The 21,707-nt window shown below is 54.2% G+C and overlaps 1 protein-coding gene across 1 annotated transcript; it reads left to right on the top strand.

Annotated features, from left to right (window-relative positions):
- The first annotated feature begins 477 nt into the window (after positions 1 to 477).
- On the top strand, positions 478 to 20,980 carry LOC132367764 (NUT family member 2G-like). The gene is made up of 15 exons (XM_059926353.1): positions 478 to 493; positions 2,449 to 3,163; positions 4,117 to 4,245; positions 5,292 to 5,415; positions 5,966 to 6,211; positions 6,607 to 6,723; positions 7,245 to 7,783; positions 8,737 to 8,865; positions 9,912 to 10,035; positions 10,586 to 10,831; positions 11,227 to 11,343; positions 11,865 to 12,384; positions 18,567 to 18,636; positions 19,937 to 20,092; positions 20,845 to 20,980. The coding sequence occupies exons 1-15, from the start codon at positions 478 to 480 to the stop codon at positions 20,978 to 20,980; spliced, it is 3,384 nt and encodes a 1,127-aa protein (XP_059782336.1).
- Positions 20,981 to 21,707: the final 727 nt, after the last annotated feature.

The following is a 21,707-nucleotide window of genomic DNA, read 5'->3' on the forward strand; positions in this document are numbered from 1 at the left end:
AACAGTCCTGAATTTTGATCAGAAAGTCTAGTCTCTGTTGAAGTAAGTCAAGAGCCAGGTAGGAAGCAGAGTGTGTTGAGGGACACAAAACTAGGTTGATGGAAAAAGAAGTGAAAGGAAGGGACCGTCAAGTCCAACCTCGGTGCCGTGAATCAAAAAAACAGTCTATAAACTGCGTAAAGAGGCACACGCCAATTGTGTTGCCACTGTGTGAGGTGGAAGGAACTTCCGGTTCTTGCCTACCTGCCAGAGCCCTCGTGGAATGTCTCCCCACCCCCACCCTACCCAGACCCACGTGCCCTCTGCCCCTCCCCCACTGCAGAATGTTTCAGCCACATTCTACTGTTATGACTCAAACGTGCCCCTCCTTCAGTTGGATCCTGAGCGTCTGTTGAAGCAGGTCACTCTCTGGGTCCTGGTCTTGACTTTTCTCATTGAGGCTACCAGGCAGCAGTAGTCCGTGCCCAAGCCTGCAGGATGGCTTCAGAAGGAGGTAAGCCTATAGGCTGGGGGTGTGTTCTCACAGACCCTGCCATCCCTCACATCCTTCGGGTTCACACGTGACACTTCACGGTGGGCACACAGTTGGACTGAAGTAGAGGGAGAAGAGAGCACTGGACACACGAGGACATTTCACCTGGGGAGACTGGGGAGCCTGAAGAAACCCGAGACTGCACTGGGGAGGAGGGGTCATTGGAGGTGGATCAAGAGGAATTGCCCTGGCTATGGAGAAAGGATGGCAGCAGGCAGGTTGATTCTTTCTAGGAGGGAGACAAGCCACTTTGAAACGTGTGTGTAAGGATGTGTGTGATGTCCTGGTGGTGACACAGGGAGGGTCATGAGGAAAGCCTAGACGTGTCTTGTGTTCCTGAGGCACCTGAAGCTTGCCTCACCATATCTTTCTAAGGGATTTGAACAGGAGCATACTGTATCTAAGGGGGCCGTGGGGAGAGATGGTCTTGGTGAGAAAACTATTCAGTGGGGCTGTGTGTGGCCACACCTGCAGTGAAGTGTCCTCTCCGAGAGCTAGGCAGGAGGTTACTCTAACTGCCGCAGCCCACACCTCGTCCACTCCTCCCAGCCCAGAGCTCACTTCTCAGTTCAGGCAACTGTTGCTTGGGATTCAACAGGGGATGGGCAACCGTGTAACTTCAGCCAAGATAGGGCTCAGGTTCCTGAGTTGCTCTGAATTGTTCTTCCTTTTGTGGAATCGCAGTACTTCAGACCTACTTGATCTCGTCCAGTATCTCATGGTGGACCCTCAGGCTGCCTTGAGAGGAAGAGTTTGTTCATATTTCCTGTCACTCCTTCATGGACAGGGGACAGATGTGGAGTGGGGTTGTTTCGGGTGGAATGTCTGTGAAGGCTGCTTCCTCTTTTAAAGGGGGAAGGAGTGTAGCCCAGGGGCAGGAAGACGATCTTCTGTGTTATTATTAAACGTCCTATGACACCTGTTCTGGTTAATTAGGTGCACCGTGGTGTGTACCTTGTTCTCCTGAACAGGGATGTGATCCAGACAACTTGATCGCCATGGCAACTGGCTTCTGCCTGCTTCTCAGATTGTCTTTCCGTTATTGGGAGCTGGAGGGGGAAGGACCACAGGCGGTCTGTAGTCCCATGACCAATGTAACATGACAATTCCCTGGCCCTTGTTTAATCCTCTGCAGCCATCACTGGCTGTGAAATGACAGAATCTAAGGGACACGCGCCTACTTCTCACACACCACTCCCCCCACCCCCGCCTCCTAGGAACAGAACTCCTGAGTGATGACAGTGACTCTGGGCACTGGGGAAGGGGTGGCAGGACCTGGCCCATGTTACGTGTCTGCTGTGGGTTGTTCTGAGATGCAGGTGCATTCTGGGCCAGTGTTATGGGTTTGCATCAGGATTCCATTAGAGAGATATTTTCCAGCATTTTGTTTTGTTTTGTGAGGCTAGGAAAGAAAGAGGGGATTTCTACTGAGCATCAGGAAAAGGAGGACTGAGGAGGAGGTGGGGCCCTAATATTTTACACAATACCTGTCCACAAAGGGCTTTTGGGTGCCTAGAACTTACCTTGGAGAAGGTCCCTACCTGCTAGTACGCCGGCTGAGGGGCATTTCTCACAGAGCGGATGTCCACACAGTTCCAGATCTTGGGAGACAGCCTGTGAGGCTTAGGTGCCAAGGGGTGCCTTAGGGAGGCTCTCCAAGTCAGTGCTTGCTGAGGCGATTTCTTCTCGGCAGACAGGGGTCAGGGACCTTGGTGGATGGGCACGGGGTCACCAGTGGAATAATTCTCAACTGGAGGTCAGGGCATGAAAATCACTTGAAGACATTTGCACGCTGCACAGTTTCCCTTGTCCAAGTGTCCCTGACCTGTGGAGATGTACACTCTGATGCCACAGAAAGCCTCAGTCCCACTTGCCCATTCTCCTCCTCCATTCACTCCTTTCCTTTGCCTCCACAGCATGGCCAGTGCTGGGAACGGATGTGACCATGAACCCCGGTGCCTCCTTGTCTACTTTCACGGCAGTGCCCTTCCCTCCACCCATTCCTGGCGCCCAGCACCGGCCACCCTGGCAGCAGCACCTGCCACGTCCCATCACCCCAGCATTCCCTCCTGGCAGCAGCCTGCTGCTGCCAGCTTTCCCCAGGACGCCTATGGTGGCTAATGGTGGCCGTGGCCCCAGTGCCCCTGGGGCTTGCAACCTCACTGTCCAAGTCAGGTCACAAGGGAGGACAGTGGAGGCCCCCCAGACTCAGACCTTTGTCGTTACTCAGGCCCCCCTCAACTGGAGCGCACCCGGGGCCCTCAGCAGGAGTGCTGCATGTCCTGCACCCGTATTCATAGCAACCCCTGTGATGGGGACCGTTGTGACTGCTCCAGCTGTTGGAGTTAGTCAGGCTGGCAAGGGAGGCTGGACCCCAGGCTTTCCTCCTCAAGCTCCACCACCAGCTGCCCAGCTGGCCCCTATCATTCGCCCAGTGAACTCTGGGCCATGGCCACATGGCACTTCCAGGGAGGGCCGCCTGGCCACCAACCAGTCCAACGCCTCGCACGATGGCTCCTCTAACCCCCAGAGAGAGTACAGTAACTTCCGACGTTGGCAGCACATCAAGCCCCTGGCCCGGAGACACTTTCACCTGAGTCCTGATGCAGAAGCTTTTTCCTGCTTTCTCATGTGAGTGAACGCTCAGGGGGTCCTGAGCTTATGGGAGCTTTTAGATAAAGAGGAACTGGGGATGGACTCGCACGTTAGCTTTCTAGGGATACTGGAAGGAAGGTGTGAGGGCGATGTCCATGCTATGAGAAGGCACATTGTCGGTCACATGGGTGGGCCTGCCAGTCTGTGACATCAGGACTGAAATGTGCCCTATCTCAACTGGCCCCACCACCCTGTGAGTCTGGCCAGCTTGCTCTTCCATGATTCTCATGGTAATATGGACTGAAGACTTGCAGTCAGAGAGGGTCGTGGTGTAAGGTGAGGAGCCAAGGAGTGGATGCCGCACTCTCCTGTGGTGCCGTATCCTTCATACAGGACTTGAGCGTACACGGCCAGGGGAGGTCACTTCAGAGGAGGGAGAGGAGCGCGGGGCCCAGGAGGGCGCTTTATGCATGCCTCCACTTCGTTGTGGAGAATTCCACGAGGAACAGGGTGATGGTAGAGCTCTCCTAAGGGCGTGGGCTCTCTCCCACTAGAGTTGTGAGCCTGGCAGGCATTTCCATCCTAAACCTCCGGTCCCTCGTAAAAAGGGGACACTTACACTTCACTCAGAGGACTGTGCAGAAGACGCCTTGGGCTAATCTATGAAGTGTTAGCAGATTGCTTGGCACATGCCACGCCTCATTGATGATGATGATTTTTATTATGAAAATGTAGCCTTGAGGAGGAAAAGAGCTCCCCAAGGCACAATGTCCCAGCTCTAGCCTGGGAGTGGATGGTCATCCTTGAGTGAGTGTGAGGCGGTGACAGCAGTGGCCGGGAAGGCTTGTCTTTGCCCTCCCAGACACCCGCCTCTCACCCTCCTGTTGCTCAGTCATTCTGGGTTGAGTGATGTGTGGTCCACATGGGCGGGTGGGGTCAGGCAGGTGGGGGCTGGGCTGGGCCCGGAGACTGACCCCAAGGGCTTACAGCCCAGTGCTTCGATCCGTGGCCCGCCTGAATCCCAACATGCCGCTGGAGGAGGGACTGTGGAGGGCCGTGCAGGAATGGCGGCGCTTGAGCAACCTTGACCGGATGATCTACTACGAGAGGGCGGAAAAGTGAGTCAGCGTCCTGGGCCCAGGGGCTGCGTGGAGGGTGAGGCGAATGGGTGAGGGCAGGGTCTCGCCGTGGGGGTGCTCATCAGAGAGGACAGAGGAGAAGGGCTGTCACCCAGCACAGGGTCCCCGCAGCCCAGGGGCCCTACTGTCCCCCAGAAACCCCTCCCTCACCTTGAGAGTTTGAGACTTCTGTCCTTCCTCCACCAGGAGCTCTGCCCTCCCCTGATTTTAACCTACCCTTGCCTTGACATGAAGGTCTCAGGACGGGGCAGGGTGAAGCTGTGTGTCCAGTAGGGGTCCAACTCCGGCCATATGGGCTGGGCCGGGGAAAGAGCTCCACCCGCCAGCCTGCTGCTTCCTTAGTGGTGGGTGGCTGGCGGCCGCTAACATAGATTTGGGACCCCCTCTCCTCATGAAAAGTGCCCTGTGTGGGTACCCTGGCATCCCTGAAGAGGCTGGGGAAGCCAGCTGTCATCGGCCCAAGGGTCTCCGGCCCTTCCAGTGTTTGCTCCATGGTAATCCCCTTGGTTTAAGAAACAAAAGCAAACAAACGAGCGCCTCTCAGAGGAAGGGAAGGCCTCTCCTCTAAGCTCAGCATCCACATCGTCCAGCCTCTCCTGGGCCCTGTCTCCAGGTCTATGTTCCAGGAGTCTCAGTCCTAGCCCAGGGTCCTGGATTCGGGCAAGGACCCCTGTGGGGAACACATGCCTGTTCCAGCCTCTGGCTGTCAGCCCTTCATGTGGTTCTGGATGGGGACGGGGGCATGAGGAGGGTGCCCCCTGGGTCAGCCATGTGTCCCGTTGACCTGGTTCAATTCAGAGACCTGGGTCTATGCTGTTGAATGCCCTCCAGTGCTGGTGAGGCAGGAAGGGTCCCAGATCTTGTTATCACTTCCAGGAGCAGCTCTCTGCTGTGGACAGCACCTCACAGGGCCTTGACGGCCCCAAGGCACATCCTCTCCCAGTGCCTCATTCTTGGCTGCCTTTGTTGGGCTCCAGAACCCAGGCCCTTTTCTCAGGGTGGCCTGTGCCTCCGTCACCCCCCAGGTTCATGGAATTTGCGGCCGAGGAGGAGACGCACATTCAGCATTTGCAGTGGATGCAGTGCGCGCAGGACCTGCCTCCTCCAGCCCCACCGAAGCTGGGTCCTCGGGGGCCCCCAGCCCCGAAAGTGCGCCTTCAGCCAGGCACCCAGCTTCCCACTGGAGCTGAAGGCACAGGTAACAGGGCCTAGGGTTGGCCACCGTCCCCATGTGGATCCTTTTCCTTCAAGACAGGGGCATTGGTCTTTCAACCAAAACAGCCACCGAGGCGGGGGGTGGGGGGTGGGGTCTCAGCTGCCCTTTGTCACTACGGGGTATTGACTTGGTCAGTTTTGTAACTCCTCTCACACCTCCCTGTCAAAGGACCCCACACGAAGTCTGCCTAAGAAGTGGGCTTGATGGGGAGACCCCTAGAAAATTGGAGGTTCCCCACTTCCTTACTTGTGACTCTCTTAGATGACCCCCTAACCTCCCCTCTCCAACTGTGCATGAGGCTTCAGATGGTCCTGACCCCTCCCACACCCACATCAACGTCCCCCAAACAATGCCCTCACCAACGTGCGCTCGGTGGTCAGGAGGTGGACCGGGAGTCCCTCACCTTCCTTCCCTTCCTCCTGCTCTGCCTCAGCCTGTGCTCCCAGGATGTCCGGCCCCAGGGCCCAGGCCTCGCACCCGAAGCCACACAGATCCCAGTGGCGCCTGGAGCCCAAGGCGCCCAAGGAGATTCCCCCTGAGACTGTGAGGGAGTATGTGGACAGGATGGAGGCGCTGGTGGGGCACGTCCACTCAGCCACAGGCAAGTCACCTGCAGAATGTGGAAAGGACGGAAATGAGCTGAAGCAGGAAGAGGGCGACACCTACTTGGACCCGTGTCTCTTGAGCTACACTGACGAGCTGCGTTCCCGGGAACACTCTGTCACCAAGGTAGGCTGGGCCTGGAGCCTGGGGTCTACAAGATGCCAGGGCATGGAACTCTCAGCACCCAAGATCTGGGTTCTGCTCAGGCCGATGGGACTTAAGCTCAGCTCCTGGTTCCTGAGCCTGGTGTTCGGGGAGGTTTACGGAGATGTATGTGTGTATATGTTTGTGTCTGTGTGTATGCCTTTGTGTGTCTGTGTATGTGCATCTGTATATGTGCTCTTTTGTGTGTGACTGTGTATGTGCATGTTTGGGTGTGTGTGTGTGTGTGTGTGCTGACCATCCCCGCCTTGTGGAGGAGAGTGGGGGTGGGTCTCTGCTTTTCACTTTCCCTCCTGGTCTTCTTGTGTCACAGGCCACTCCTGGCCAAGGATGCTCACAGCCTCTTCTTTCTGTCCGAGGTGGAGGCAGTCATTCATCCTCGATTCCTGGCAGAATTGTTTTCCCCGGACCCACAGCTGGATGTCTTGGCCCTTGCTGAGGAGCTGAAGCAGGAGGAAGGACTCACCCCTGAAGAAGTGAGCCAGGGGAGGGAGAGGGACACTTAGGGAGCCAGGGGACTCCAGGGGAGGGGGGACCCCAGGTGATCCAGGGGACAGGGGAAACCAGGTGGCCCAGGGGAGCCAGAGGAGGGAGGGATCGCAGGTAGAACAGGGGAGACAAGGGACACCCAGGAAGACCAGGGCACGGAGGGACCCCAGTGAGCAGGGGAGAGCTAGGGCCCCAGAACAGGAGGCCCACATGGCTCTGTCCGTCCCTTCCCTGCCTCAGAGGCCTGGCATGGGGAAGGGCCCTCTCTGGGGTGGGTGCAGCGCAGGGTGATAGGAAGGAGAGGATGGGGAGCTGGGAGCGGAGGGAAGGACACACAGCTGGGAATAAGGTGCAGGAGGATGGCAGGAATGCCACCGTGTCTGTATTTGGAGTCTAGTCCTGGGGTCACCCGTCCCCTCCTCCCCCCCAGGGCCATTGTCCCACTGCCCAGTGCTCCTCCTCTCACACGTGCGCGTGGAGCCGTCACTGTCCTCCTCCCTCCTACCAGCTGGTGCAGAAACGACTCCTGGCCTTGAAAGAGGACAAGGGTGGGCCGGCAGCCCCGAGCCACAGTGCACCCGGAATGGGCTCAAGTCCATCTGAGTCCCACGCCGGCCAAGGTGCCCAGAGGCACGACCAAGACCGCCATCGAGGGGTCAGTGATGAAGCCTGCCCAGCAGAGATTGATGTTGAGGCTCTTCATAGGCCCATCCGAACAGACACTGGCCCGTTCGTGCTCAGAGTCTTTGTTCCCTCTCGAGGAAGTCAGGATGGCAAGGGAGGCTGGACCCCAGGCTTTCCTCCTCAAGCTCCACCACCAGCTGCCCAGCTGGCCCCTATCATTCGCCCAGTGAACTCTGGGCCATGGCCACATGGCACTTCCAGGGAGGGCCGCCTGGCCACCAACCAGTCCAACGCCTCGCACGATGGCTCCTCTAACCCCCAGAGAGAGTACAGTAACTTCCGACGTTGGCAGCACATCAAGCCCCTGGCCCGGAGACACTTTCACCTGAGTCCTGATGCAGAAGCTTTTTCCTGCTTTCTCATGTGAGTGAACGCTCAGGGGGTCCTGAGCTTATGGGAGCTTTTAGATAAAGAGGAACTGGGGATGGACTCGCACGTTAGCTTTCTAGGGATACTGGAAGGAAGGTGTGAGGGCGATGTCCATGCTATGAGAAGGCACATTGTCGGTCACATGGGTGGGCCTGCCAGTCTGTGACATCAGGACTGAAATGTGCCCTATCTCAACTGGCCCCACCACCCTGTGAGTCTGGCCAGCTTGCTCTTCCATGATTCTCATGGTAATATGGACTGAAGACTTGCAGTCAGAGAGGGTCGTGGTGTAAGGTGAGGAGCCAAGGAGTGGATGCCGCACTCTCCTGTGGTGCCATGTCCTTCATACAGGACTTGAGCGTACATGGCCAGGGGAGGTCACTTCAGAGGAGGGAGAGGAGCGCGGGGCCCAGGAGGGCGCTTTATGCATGCCTCCACTTCGTTGTGGAGAATTCCACGAGGAACAGGGTGATGGTAGAGCTCTCCTAAGGGCGTGGGCTCTCTCCCACTAGAGTTGTGAGCCTGGCAGGCATTTCCATCCTAAACCTCCGGTCCCTCGTAAAAAGGGGACACTTACACTTCACTCAGAGGACTGTGCAGAAGACGCCTTGGGCTAATCTATGAAGTGTTAGCAGATTGCTTGGCACATGCCACGCCTCATTGATGATGATGATTTTTATTATGAAAATGTAGCCTTGAGGAGGAAAAGAGCTCCCCAAGGCACAATGTCCCAGCTCTAGCCTGGGAGTGGATGGTCATCCTTGAGTGAGTGTGAGGCGGTGACAGCAGTGGCCGGGAAGGCTTGTCTTTGCCCTCCCAGACACCCGCCTCTCACCCTCCTGTTGCTCAGTCATTCTGGGTTGAGTGATGTGTGGTCCACATGGGCGGGTGGGGTCAGGCAGGTGCGGGCTGGGCTGGGCCCGGAGACTGACCCCGAGGGCTTACAGCCCAGTGCTTCGATCCGTGGCCCGCCTGAATCCCAACATGCCGCTGGAGGAGGGACTGTGGAGGGCCGTGCAGGAATGGCGGCGCTTGAGCAACCTTGACCGGATGATCTACTACGAGAGGGCGGAAAAGTGAGTCAGCGTCCTGGGCCCAGGGGCTGTGTGGAGGGTGAGGCGAGTGGGTGAGGGCAGGGTCTGGCCGTGGGGGTGCTCATCAGAGAGGACAGAGGAGAAGGGCTGTCACCCAGCACAGGGTCCCCGCAGCCCAGGGGCCCTACTGTCCCCCAGAAACCCATCCCTCACCTTGAGAGTTTGAGACTTCTGTCCTTCCTCCACCAGGAGCTCTGCCTTCCCCTGATTTTGACCTACCCTTGCCTTGACATGAAGGTCTTAGGACGGGGCAGGGTGAAGCTGTGTGTCCAGTAGGGGTCCAACTCCGGCCATATGGGCTGGGCCGGGGAAAGAGCTCCACCCGCCAGCCTGCTGCTTCCTTAGTGGTGGGTGGCTGGCGGCCACTAACATAGATTTGGGACCCCCTCTCCTTATGAAAAGTGCCCTGTGTGGGTACCCTGGCATCCCTGAAGAGGCTGGGGAAGCCAGCTGTCGTCGGCCCAAGGGTCTCCGGCCCTTCCAGTGTTTGCTCCATGGTAATCCCCTTGGTTTAAGAAACAAAAGCAAACAAACGAGCGTCTCTCAGAGGAAGGGAAGGCCTCTCCTCTAAGCTCAGCATCCACATCGTCCAGCCTCTCCTGGGCCCTGTCTCCAGGTCTATGTTCCAGGAGTCTCAGTCCTAGCCCAGGGTCCTGGATTCGGGCAAGGACCCCTGTGGGGAACACATGCCTGTTCCAGCCTCTGGCTGTCAGCCCTTCATGTGGTTCTGGATGGGGACGGGGGCATGAGGAGGGTGCCCCCTGGGTCAGCCATGTGTCCCGTTGACCTGGTTCAATTCAGAGACCTGGGTCTATGCTGTTGAATGCCCTCCAGTGCTGGTGAGGCAGGAAGGGTCCCAGATCTTGTTATCACTTCCAGGAGCAGCTCTCTGCTGTGGACAGCACCTCACAGGGCCTTGACGGCCCCAAGGCACATCCTCTCCCAGTGCCTCATTCTTGGCTGCCTTTGTTGGGCTCCAGAACCCAGGCCCTTTTCTCAGGGTGGCCTGTGCCTCCGTCACCCCCCAGGTTCATGGAATTTGCGGCCGAGGAGGAGACGCACATTCAGCATTTGCAGTGGATGCAGTGCGCGCAGGACCTGCCTCCTCCAGCCCCACCGAAGCTGGGTCCTCGGGGGCCCCCAGCCCCGAAAGTGCGCCTTCAGCCAGGCACCCAGCTTCCCACTGGAGCTGAAGGCACAGGTAACAGGGCCTAGGGTTGGCCACCGTCCCCATGTGGATCCTTTTCCTTCAAGACAGGGGCATTGGTCTTTCAACCAAAACAGCCACCGAGGCGGGGGGTGGGGGGTGGGGTCTCAGCTGCCCTTTGTCACTACGGGGTATTGACTTGGTCAGTTTTGTAACTCCTCTCACACCTCCCTGTCAAAGGACCCCACACGAAGTCTGCCTAAGAAGTGGGCTTGATGGGGAGACCCCTAGAAAATTGGAGGTTCCCCACTTCCTTACTTGTGACTCTCTTAGATGACCCCCTAACCTCCCCTCTCCAACTGTGCATGAGGCTTCAGATGGTCCTGACCCCTCCCACACCCACATCAACGTCCCCCAAACAATGCCCTCACCAACGTGCGCTCGGTGGTCAGGAGGTGGACCGGGAGTCCCTCACCTTCCTTCCCTTCCTCCTGCTCTGCCTCAGCCTGTGCTCCCAGGATGTCCGGCCCCAGGGCCCAGGCCTCGCACCCGAAGCCACACAGATCCCAGTGGCCCCCGGAGCCCAAGGCGCCCAAGGAGATTCCCCCTGAGACTGTGAGGGAGTATGTGGACAGGATGGAGGCGCTGGTGGGGCACGTCCACTCAGCCACAGGCAAGTCACCTGCAGAATGTGGAAAGGACGGAAATGAGCTGAAGCAGGAAGAGGGCGACACCTACTTGGACCCGTGTCTCTTGAGCTACACTGACGAGCTGCGTTCCCGGGAACACTCTGTCACCAAGGTAGGCTGGGCCTGGAGCCTGGGGTCTACAAGATGCCAGGGCATGGAACTCTCAGCACCCAAGATCTGGGTTCTGCTCAGGCCGATGGGACTTAAGCTCAGCTCCTGGTTCCTGAGCCTGGTGTTCGGGGAGGTTTACGGAGATGTATGTGTGTATATGTTTGTGTCTGTGTGTATGCCTTTGTGTGTCTGTGTATGTGCATCTGTATATGTGCTCTTTTGTGTGTGACTGTGTATGTGCATGTTTGGGTGTGTGTGTGTGTGTGTGTGCTGACCATCCCCGCCTTGTGGAGGAGAGTGGGGGTGGGTCTCTGCTTTTCACTTTCCCTCCTGGTCTTCTTGTGTCACAGGCCACTCCTGGCCAAGGATGCTCACAGCCTCTTCTTTCTGTCCGAGGTGGAGGCAGTCATTCATCCTCGATTCCTGGCAGAATTGTTTTCCCCGGACCCACAGCTGGATGTCTTGGCCCTTGCTGAGGAGCTGAAGCAGGAGGAAGGACTCACCCCTGAAGAAGTGAGCCAGGGGAGGGAGAGGGACACTTAGGGAGCCAGGGGACTCCAGGGGAGGGGGGACCCCAGGTGATCCAGGGGACAGGGGAAACCAGGTGGCCCAGGGGAGCCAGAGGAGGGAGGGATCGCAGGTAGAACAGGGGAGACAAGGGACACCCAGGAAGACCAGGGCACGGAGGGACCCCAGTGAGCAGGGGAGAGCTAGGGCCCCAGAACAGGAGGCCCACATGGCTCTGTCCGTCCCTTCCCTGCCTCGGAGGCCTGGCATGGGGAAGGGCCCTCTCTGGGGTGGGTGCAGCGCAGGGTGATAGGAAGGAGAGGATGGGGAGCCGGGAGCGGAGGGAAGGACACACAGCTGGGAATAAGGTGCAGGAGGATGGCAGGAATGCCACCGTGTCTGTATTTGGAGTCTAGTCCTGGGGTCACCCGTCCCCTCCTCCCCCCCAGGGCCATTGTCCCACTGCCCAGTGCTCCTCCTCTCACACGTGCGCGTGGAGCCGTCACTGTCCTCCTCCCTCCTACCAGCTGGTGCAGAAACAACTCCTGGCCTTGAAAGAGGAGGAAGGTGGGCCGGCAGCCCCGAGCCACAGTGCACCCGGAATGGGCTCAAGTCCATCTGAGTCCCACGACGGCCAAGGTGCCCAGAGGCACGACCAAGACCGCCATCGAGGGGTCAGTGATGAAGCCTGCCCAGCAGAGATTGATGTTGAGGCTCTTCATAGGCCCATCCAAACAGACACTGGCCCATTCGTGCTCAGAGTCTTTGTTCCCTGTCAAGGACGTCAGGAGGTCTCTCCATTCCGGGCCGGACGGCCCTCCCCTCCCCAGGGTCAAAGGCGCACTGGCCCTCTACTGGGACCCAGGGATGCGTCTGTTCTCAGAGAGGCGTCTCCTGTTCCGGAGGCCCGAGGGCCCAGGGACGCGTCCAGTGAGGACGAGGAGGCGCTCCCCAGCGTGGCCTCCCTCTTGGCCTCTCCGCAGAGCCTGCCGCCTTGCTGGCTGTCCCAGAGTCCTGCCCCTGCCTCAGGCCTGGCCTCCCCTGGAGGTTGGGGGGCCCAGAGTGCTCCCCAGGCCCCCTCCCCTCAGAGAAGAGGCCCCAGCCCAGCTCCACCAGCCGCTCCCAAGTCGAGGAAGCGGGCTCTGTGTGGGCGCCCAGCCGCTGCTGAGAAGCTGCCCATCCCCGGGGCTGGCCACGGGGTCTCTGCGAGGCCAGCCTTGGCTCTGGGCCTGGCTCGCCCCTCACAGCCGAGAAAGAGAAAGCTTGACCCGTTTGTCACAGGGAAGAGGAGGAAGAAGAGGAAGCACTGCAGCCAGTAGGGAACAGCCGGGCCGGCCCTCCAGGGCGAGCCCCCCAGGGCGGCCCCCAGGGGAGCCTAGGGGCTCCTCCTCACACCAGAGCTGATCCTGGGATTGTGGGGGGTTAGGGAGGTGGGGGAGGTGGGTGTGGGCAGGACCTTTGGAGTCATGTATGAAAATTGTGAATAAAGATAGTTTTGGTGGGAAATGCTCTCAGGCCACTGTCATCTTCTTCGTGTGGAGCTGCTCCACAGAGAGCGATCCTGAGAGGAAGGAAGGGTGAGGGAGGTCACAGGAGCTATGGATCTACAGGTGGCCAAACCTTTCCTCCACATAGACAAGGACTCCTCAGGCTGCCCCTGGGAACGCACAGCTCTCACTTTCCCCAGGGACCCCCTCATCATCCCCTTCTCTAAAGCCTGCTTGGCTAGGGGCCTTCTGGGGCATCTGTACCATCTTCTGCATCCCTGAACCGTCTGGGGAGGGAGAGCTGCTTTTGTGCCTCTCAGCCCTCTGGACACTAACCAGTTTCTAGGACGGAGCCTGGAGACGGCCTTTGTCTTTATGGAGCTGCTCTCTGCTTCCCTGAAGTGGCCAGGCGATGGCGCTGGGGTGACCCTCCGCTCATCCAGGGTTTCCTGTGTGGGTGGCCTGACCAGACAGGAAAAGTCTTGGCCATGGGGACAGGACTGTCTGCCTCGTCATAGCGGGAGCGTTCTCTAGTCCCACTGGGATTATTGCAATGTGGAGAGTGGTTGAGGCAGCTACCTCTTAATCCCAGTGAGGATGCAACGAGGGGAATGGGCGCGGGGAAATTCATGGGGCACCCGTTACAGGTGTGTCTAAGGGAAACGACAGTTGGGCCCCTTTGTGGAACTTGTGGGATTTCTGTGCAGCAGCATCTCGTTCAACTGAGGGAGGAGGACCCATCTGGCTGTGGCTGTGGGGACTGGCCTTAGGGGCCTAGGGGTGTGCAAAGACACCCCAGAACTACTGTCCCTTCCCTTTCCACCCATGGCTGGACATGTGTGTGTATTGGTATCAACACTGATTTGTATTCCCATAGAAAACAGTTCCTCCTGACAAACTATGACCGTGTTTCACAAGAACAGCTTGCTCACAGGGGCAGCAGGGGTGGGGGAGAGGTGTCTGTGGCCCCAGATCTGGGTGGGAGCTGGGATCCATGCTGAGGAGTGTGGAGGCCTCAGTCACCGTCCTGCGGTTGCCGGCAGAGACTTCGAATCATCAGAGCAGGGGAAATGACCCGCTCATAAGGGTGAGACGAGCAAACAATGAGGGGCAGGGAGCAGACCCCTGCTGTCTCCCTGAACTGCCCCCCGTCGCAGCCTGCTTAGCCCCCGTCATGGCCTGTGCTGGCCCACCTCTGAAGCCCCTTCCTCCTAATGCACTCAGATGCTCTGATCCTTTGTGGACCCGCCCTGGGCCTCACCCCCCCTTCCCTGCTGGCCAAAGCCTCTTCTCCCGGTTCTGAGTTCTGATTCCTTCCCCAGGACCCAGGCGGGGGTTGGGACAGCAGAGACTCCCTAATTCTCCCTCCTCCTCCCTGAGATCTTGACAATCACCTTTGTATGTTTCTATGATTTTAACTACTGTAGATACTTCATGTGAGTGGCTATGATATGTCCTTTGATGAGTGGCTTATTTCACTTAGCATAATGTCTTAGAGGTTTATCCATGTTGTAGCATGAGACATGGTTTCCTTTTATTTCAAGGAAGGAAATATTTCCTTGTGTTTTTAGACCCGCATTATCCCTTCATCTGTTGATGGACATTTGGGTTTCTTCACGTCTTGGGTATTTTGGATAATGCTACGACGAATGTGGGTGTGCAAATATCTCTTTGAGATCCTGCTTTGAATTCTTTTGGATACATACCCAGAAGTGGGACTGCTGGATCACATGGTAGTTATATTTTTAATTTTTTGAGGAAACTTCATATTGTTTTCCGTAAGGGTTGTCCCATTTTACACCTCTCACCAACAATGAGAAAGATAGCCACCATCAAGAACTTGGTATATATCCATCTTATAAAAATGTTTATGCTTTTAGCAGAGCTGTAGATAATCAAAATTATGTATAATAACAATATTTTTGGTTATATATGGTGTCATGTAAATCATATTGCCTTTGGCTTCTTCTTTCAACATTCTTACTTTAAGAAAAATGGATATATTAGATGTTCTTTAATTTTTTAATTATTTATAATTTTGCATTGTATGCATACATTAAAAATAATTTATCAGTTCCCTTGTTGGTGAACTTTTATAAATTATAATGTGACAGGGTAATCAGTTCCAGAGGAAAAGTTTTTCCTTTCAGAACTTTGAGTATTTATTCCATCGAATATGGTTTTTGTTACTGTTTTTTTCAAATTATGCCATCAATACACCCTTTCATGGTGGGTGATCAGTTTCCTTGCTAATTGTTTTTTGGAAGACTGTCTGTTGTCTTTTGTGTTCTCCAGTTTCTTGACGTGTGATTAGTTTCAGGTTAAAAAAATGTATCCTCCATGTGATCTATTTTGCTTCATTCACTGATAATACACATTCTTCATCTCATCTAGAACATAATATTATCTTTTTCATATGTTACTTCTACTCATTCTCTCCTGTCTCTACTTCTAGAACCCTGGATATATGTATATTAGACCATCTTATATATTCTCTGTGTCTTCATCAGCTTGGACGGCTATAACAAAATGCCATAGACCTGGTGGCTTGAAAAACAGACGGTAATTTCTTAACAGTTCTGAAGGTTGGAAGTCCAAGATCAAGGTGCCATATTCAGTTCCTGGTGAGAGCTCTCTTCCTACTTTTCAGATGGTTGTCTTCTTACCGCGTCCTCACGTGGCAGAAAGAGGGATCTCTCGTGTGTCTTTTCTTTTAAGGGCACTAAACCCATTATGAAAGCTTCATTCCCATGCCCTAATTACCTCCCAAAGGCCCTGTCCCCAAATACATTGAAGGGTAGGGCTTCAACATAAGAATTGGTGGGGGGGATATACGTCCATAGCATTCTGCCCCTGGTACCCAAAATTCGTGTCCTTATTGTATGCAAAATACATTCATTCTACCCCAACAGCCTCAAAAGCCTTAACTCATTCCAACATCAACTGTAAAATTTAAAGTCCAAAGTCTGATCTAAACACCATCTAAATCACATATGGGTGAGACTGGAGGTACTATTCATCCTGAGGCAAAGTTCCTCTGTAGCTGTAAATCTGTGACCCAAACAAGTTAAGTGTTTCCAAATACGATGCTGGGACTGGCATAGAATAGACATCCCTACTCCAAAAGGAAGAAACAGGAAAGAAGGAAGGGGTGACAGTTTCCAAGCTAGTCCAAAGCCTAGCAAGGCCAATCCCATTAGATCTTAAGGAACGAGAATAACCCTCTTTAGTTTGATGCTTTGCCCTCCAGGCCCGCTGGGGTGGCAGCATCATCCCCACAGCTCGGTGGGGCAGCCCCACTCCTTCAGCTTGGTGGGGTGCCACCCACACTGCAGCTCTCTGTAGGGCCTCCACCTACACCATGACTCTCTGTGAGGGCGACAATCTCACACTTTGAAACTGAGGCCCCCTGGGCCTGTGGTGGGATTGACAGACCCGATGACCTCGGAATCACCTTTGGGGTCCTTCTTCCCTTTTCGTCAAGAGGAGTACACATTCACAGCCAAATGGCTCTAGTCTCCCATTCTGTAGAATCCAAGAATTCTGACAGCCTTCCTCATTCTGCCTGGCTTTCTCTGTCCCCTTTAGTTCCAACTGGCAGTGTCCCTTCTCTACTCCTGGCCTCTGCTGAGATGACTAATTAAATTAATATCACACCTATGATCTCTTCTTCAAAGGGTTGCTCAGCTGCACCCTTAGAGTTTCTTCAGAACAAGCTTTCTCACTTTCAAATATGGATAGGCTGAGAAGTTTCCAAATCTCTAAGTTCTGATTTCTTTTTGCTTAACAATTTGGTCTTCAATTTATCTTTCTCCTGATGTGTTTTACTAGGAGCGGTGATGAGGAACCAAGCTACTTCTTCCAAACTTTGTTCAGAGATGTCCTCAGATGAATATTCAATTTCATCACTTACAAGGTCTACCTCCCCCAAAACGCTAGAACACAGTTCAGTCAAGTTCTTTGCCACTTTATAATAAGAATTGCCTCTCCTCCAATTTCTAATAATGTGTTCCTCATTTCTGTTGGAGACCTCACCAGAATAGCATCTAACGTCCATATTTCTGTCTGTTCATGATTATTTCTGTATTCTCTACAAAGATGGAGACTTTCTCTCCAGTGTGCCTCTTTGCTTTCTGAGCCATCACCAGAATCACTTTTAATAGGTATAGGCTGAAAGGACTTTATGGCGATTTCAGCTCTTTTTTAGCATGCACTTCAAATCTCTTTCAGCCTTTACCTACTATCCAATTCCAAGGCCACTTCCACATATTTAGGTATTTGCTACTTCTTGGTACTAAAATATGTCTTAGCTCAAAGGGCTATAACAAACTACCACAGACTGGGTGGCTTAAACAAAAGACGTATATTTCTCACAGTTCTGGAGGCTGCAAAGTCCAAAATCAAGCCACCAGCAGACTCTAGGTCCATAGATTTCTCATTCATAATTTCTGACCGTTTCTTTTCTGTGCTACATTTTAGCTAATTTTTCACATCTATCATCCGTGTCATCCACTTCCTCTTTATCAGTATCTGATCTAACTTTTTCCCACTCCCTTTGATATACAGATGTGTGATGTTTGTAAGTTGAATTTCATCATCCACTATAAAATATTCAATTTCAATGGTCAAGATTTACTAACATAAATCATTTTTACTGTTGAAGACAGAACATTCTTAACTGGAACTGGCACTGTTAATACAAGTGTATGATAGTGAATACAAGCCCAACTAGTACAGTTTGGTGCTACTCCTTGATTTGGGTTAAGGTGCCAGCACTTCTGCCACCTTTGCTTTTGCACCATCAGTACCTATGTCAACACAATTGTTCCAGAGTAAATCATGAGATTAAAAAAGTTTCACCAACAGTTTGAATATTACAGCATCATGTTGTTTGTGATCAAGCGTGAAGATCGTCAATATTATCTAGTGCTGGTACTAGACAAATTCAAGGAAAACGGCAAACCCAGTCACTTTTTGTTTCCTTTTCCATGTGAAAAGCTGTAAGCAACATGTTTTTGCCCTTTAAAGGGCTCCTATGTCTCTGTTTAAAATATTCCATTCCTCTCTCTCTGTTTTCAAATTCATTAATTGATTTATTTGTTTTTAGCTGCGTTGGGTCTTCGTTGCTGTGCGCAGGCTTTCTCTAGTCGCGGTGAGCAGGCTTCTCATTGCGGTGGCTTCTCTTGTTGCGGAGCACGGGCTCTAGGCGCGCGGGCGTCAGTAGTCGTGGCACACGGGCTCAGTAGTCGTAGTTCGTGGGCTCTAGAGCGCAGGCTCAGTAATTGTGGAGCACGGGCTTAGTTGCTCAGCGGCATGTGGGATCTTCCCAGACCAGGGATCAAACCCATGTCCCCTGCATTGGCAGGCGGATTCCCAACCACTGCGCCACCAGGCAAGTCCCAATTCCTCTCTCTTTAAACATAAAGTGATTGGACTTAAAGCAGTGCTTAAAGTTTACCGGTACTATACTCCTTGTTCAAAATTGCTCTGTGGCATAAGCCACAATGCAGTGAATTGTTGACACCTCCAAATCCCAGGGAGGCCCCTGAGTGCTCTCTCAGGAGGAAATTGAGGTCAGGTGTATCTGATGGCCTGTGTGCTCTCTGTGCTTCTGGTGATATGTGGGGGCTTTCAGGTGAGTGCAGTGGGTAGACTCATGGACTCTTAGTCTTGGCTGGGGGAGACAGCACTGTCGGGTTTATGTTTCCACATTTGCCTCCTTTTGTGTTGCCTTTCTCCCAGTTGCATTTAGCCTGATGAGAGGGAAGGAGGAGATGTCGGTAGCTGGGCAGGTGGTTCTCCAGGAGCAAATGTCAGGGACGGTTGTGTGGGCAAGATCCCTAGGCCCCGTCCTGGCAATCTTGCTGTGCACTGAGCAGTCCAGATGAATCGGGTCCTTGGCCAGAAGTCCATGAAACTTTTGGCAATCTGGGCAAAATTTGGGATCTGAGGATGGGCTCAGAAATTTCAGCAAGGATTTGGCGGTATCTTACCCTCGGGCTGTTTAAGAGCCCCTGGTTTTGAATGGCATGAAGCACCAGAGAGCCTTTGATCACATTCTATACAGCTGTCCTGTGTGTGGCCCTCCAGCAGCAAACCTTCTCTGCTGTGACCTCAGGGCAGGCCCCATTCCCCCCCACCCCCACCCCCGAGGCTCCTGCCCTGTGAAACACGAGGGTGTAACGCAGGCTGCTTGTCAGTGCTTGGCTCCTGGCTTGCCTGACGCAAAGGATGGAGCATCTGTTCACCTTGTGCGGGTGCCCTTCCCAGAATCAATGGGCTCACAGCCCAGACATTTATGCTGAGTCTGGGGGCAGCTGTGCCCTGAGAAGCCATGTCTTGTCACATGGCCCAGGGAGCACCTCCTCAACAGACCACACTTATCATATGGGCCTCCTGCTCTTGTGCCCTCTTGTTTTGTTCTGAGGCAGGTGGTTGTGATGGCCAGTACTGTGGGGTCTTGTGATCTCAGAGCAGACACTGGAGGCTGACTGACCCCACAGAGGTGGACAAGGATGTGGGCTCAGGCGATGGGTCCTTTCTTGGGTTTCTGCCTCTCCTCCCTGACTCCTGACCCTTGCTCTCAAAAGCTCACCTTTCTGTTGTAGTTGCCTCACCAGGGGGCAGTGATGGGCTTTGCCCCCGCTGAACTATACCCTCGGGGTAGGTGGCCACAGCCTGGCTTGTCACACACTGGGGAAATCCTACACTGGGGAAGTCAGGATTGTGCCTTGCTGGGCTTGGAACCCAGGTAGAAAGGTAGATGGTGTGGGTCTGAGGGACTGATGCCCCAGCCCCAGGGCAGGTGACTTCTCCTGGGAGAGGTTGCCCATGGCCCCCTTTGGCCCCTCGACCCTGCAGAGGTGCTGATACACGCCCGCTGCAGGCCACAGCCTCTGTGCATAGGATCTGCCCCAGTATCACATGAGAAGCCGGGGCCAGGAGCCTCGCTCTCTCGGAGAGCAGCTGGTCATCCCACACTGAGGGGCGTCTTCTCGGACACAGGGCCCATAGCTGACCTGTAACTGACATATGGACTCTGCCCTGGGCTTTACCCCTGAATTTACCTCCATTCTTGTCTCCTGTCTCACGGCCCCTGCCTTTTCCCCCAGACACCGAGATCTCCAGGCTTGGGTGGAGTATGGCATGTTGTCAAGCTCAGTGGTGTCCACCTCACCAGCCCACTGGAATCAAGCCCCAGGGAGCCTTTCAGAGAGCAAGACCAAGGACTTTAAGAAGACTACGGTTAATGTTAAGGAGCAGAGATTGTAAGATGAGGAATTTCACTAGTGTTTTTCAATCCGTAAGAAGAAGGAAATAGAAATTGCAGAATTGAAACTTGCACAGACATCAAGAAATAATAGTTTACAGGCCTCAAGAAATAATAGTTTAACAAATACCCCATTCACAGAATCAAGGAAATGAGCACCATCCACAGGGTGTGCAAAGGAGGTGCCTAATCCCAGGAGCAGCATGGCCACGGCTCGGCTGAGAGCGAGGCATGTGCTGGGCAAGCTTTTGTATGTAATGTTCACCAAAGGGAACCTTGGCCAGTGATACCAGGGAAAGGCTATCATGGTGAAGGCCCACTCATCTCCACCACCCTCAACTTGAATCCAAGTATTGGCTGAAGAAACAGACTTGACAGAGACTTTGGCCACCTGGCCTGGGTTCTCCCTACAAAATGTCATGTTCCTCCAAGAACAGGGCAAGGAGTCACAGTTGTCCGAATCACAGACGGCATATCTTAACGGTACAGCTATTACAAAGTTGCACCTTTGTTTGAAGGGAATTGTTACGTGGTGGGTAGGGAGTGATGTGTTCCAGGGAGGATTTGGGCCCTCTGGCTTGCAGGTGACCCTCTTATCAGACAGGGCAATTCTGCCAATAACTCATCACTGCCTTCATTCCTCAGGTGGTAGGGATACAAAAGGATTAAAAGGGGTGCGGGCAGAGGACAGCCCTCACTGACAGCACAGAGCCATCACCTACTGTCTCCTCAACTCCTCTGCCCATATAGCCACCGAGGGTGCCAGCTGCTGGCGTTCACAGCAGCTGTTGATAGCACACCATCATCCAAGGAGTTCTTGAGCACCAACTTTGCACTACTCAGCAGCATAATGGAGAAATCAAGGATGGTCCATGGAAATAGCTAAGGGTCTTGTTTTAGGGCAAACGAGCTTATTCTGCAATATGTGCTTCTTAGTTAATTGGGGTTCGAATGTCCTTTCTTGTATGAAATGATGTTGATAATGTTTGAAAAATAAAAGGTTGGCCACCCCATGAGAAACTATGCTCTTATCTGAGTGGGGTTGGGGAGCAAGAGGGAGTAATGAAAATTTTGGTTGTTGAAGTAGTGACAGGGCAGGGCTAACTTGTTCAAGACTGCCTCCCTGCAGGAGGAAGGCCGGCCTTCCTCAAGACTTCATGGACACTACCCATAGCCAGGGCTTAAGGCTGTCATAGCTGGTGACTCAGCCATGGGCCTACTGAGCAATACAGCTGCAACCGCAGCTTGGCTCAGCCCTGACCAGCAGGAGAGAGGCTGGGCCTCCCTCAGCCTGACTGCTCGTTCCATGGAGAGGGACTGGACCTGGGTCCTGTGTGTCCCAGTGCTGGTCCTAGTTCCTGCCCACACGGGACCTGGGCTTCCCTGATTCTGCAATATAAACACCAGAGCCCAAAGTTTGGGTCCCTCTCCTGGACCCTGGATCCCTACTGGATCCCTGTGTGCTGGCCCAGAACAAAGTGTGCAGTGGGGACCCACAAACTCCCCACTATTCCTGTGACTGTGAACTGCCCCTGAAAAACATGGCTCCAGCAGCCAGGGTTACATATTTTTAGGGAACTCTCTTATGGTTACAAGTGCAAAAGACTGAGAAC

Source organism: Balaenoptera ricei, chromosome 6 (assembly GCF_028023285.1).
Source record: "Balaenoptera ricei isolate mBalRic1 chromosome 6, mBalRic1.hap2, whole genome shotgun sequence".
Lineage (NCBI taxonomy): Eukaryota > Metazoa > Chordata > Mammalia > Artiodactyla > Balaenopteridae > Balaenoptera > Balaenoptera ricei.

What these genes read in the sequence shown, in the direction of transcription:
- LOC132367764 (XM_059926353.1), top strand. An exon ending in GGGGGCCCCCAGCCCCGAAA is followed by an intron (nt 10,036 to 10,585) that starts GTGCGCCTTCAG and finishes TCGCACCCGAAG; the next exon opens with CCACACAGATCCCAGTGGCC. An exon ending in AATGTTAAGGAGCAGAGATT is followed by an intron (nt 20,093 to 20,844) that starts GTAAGATGAGGA and finishes CTGCCCATATAG; the next exon opens with CCACCGAGGGTGCCAGCTGC.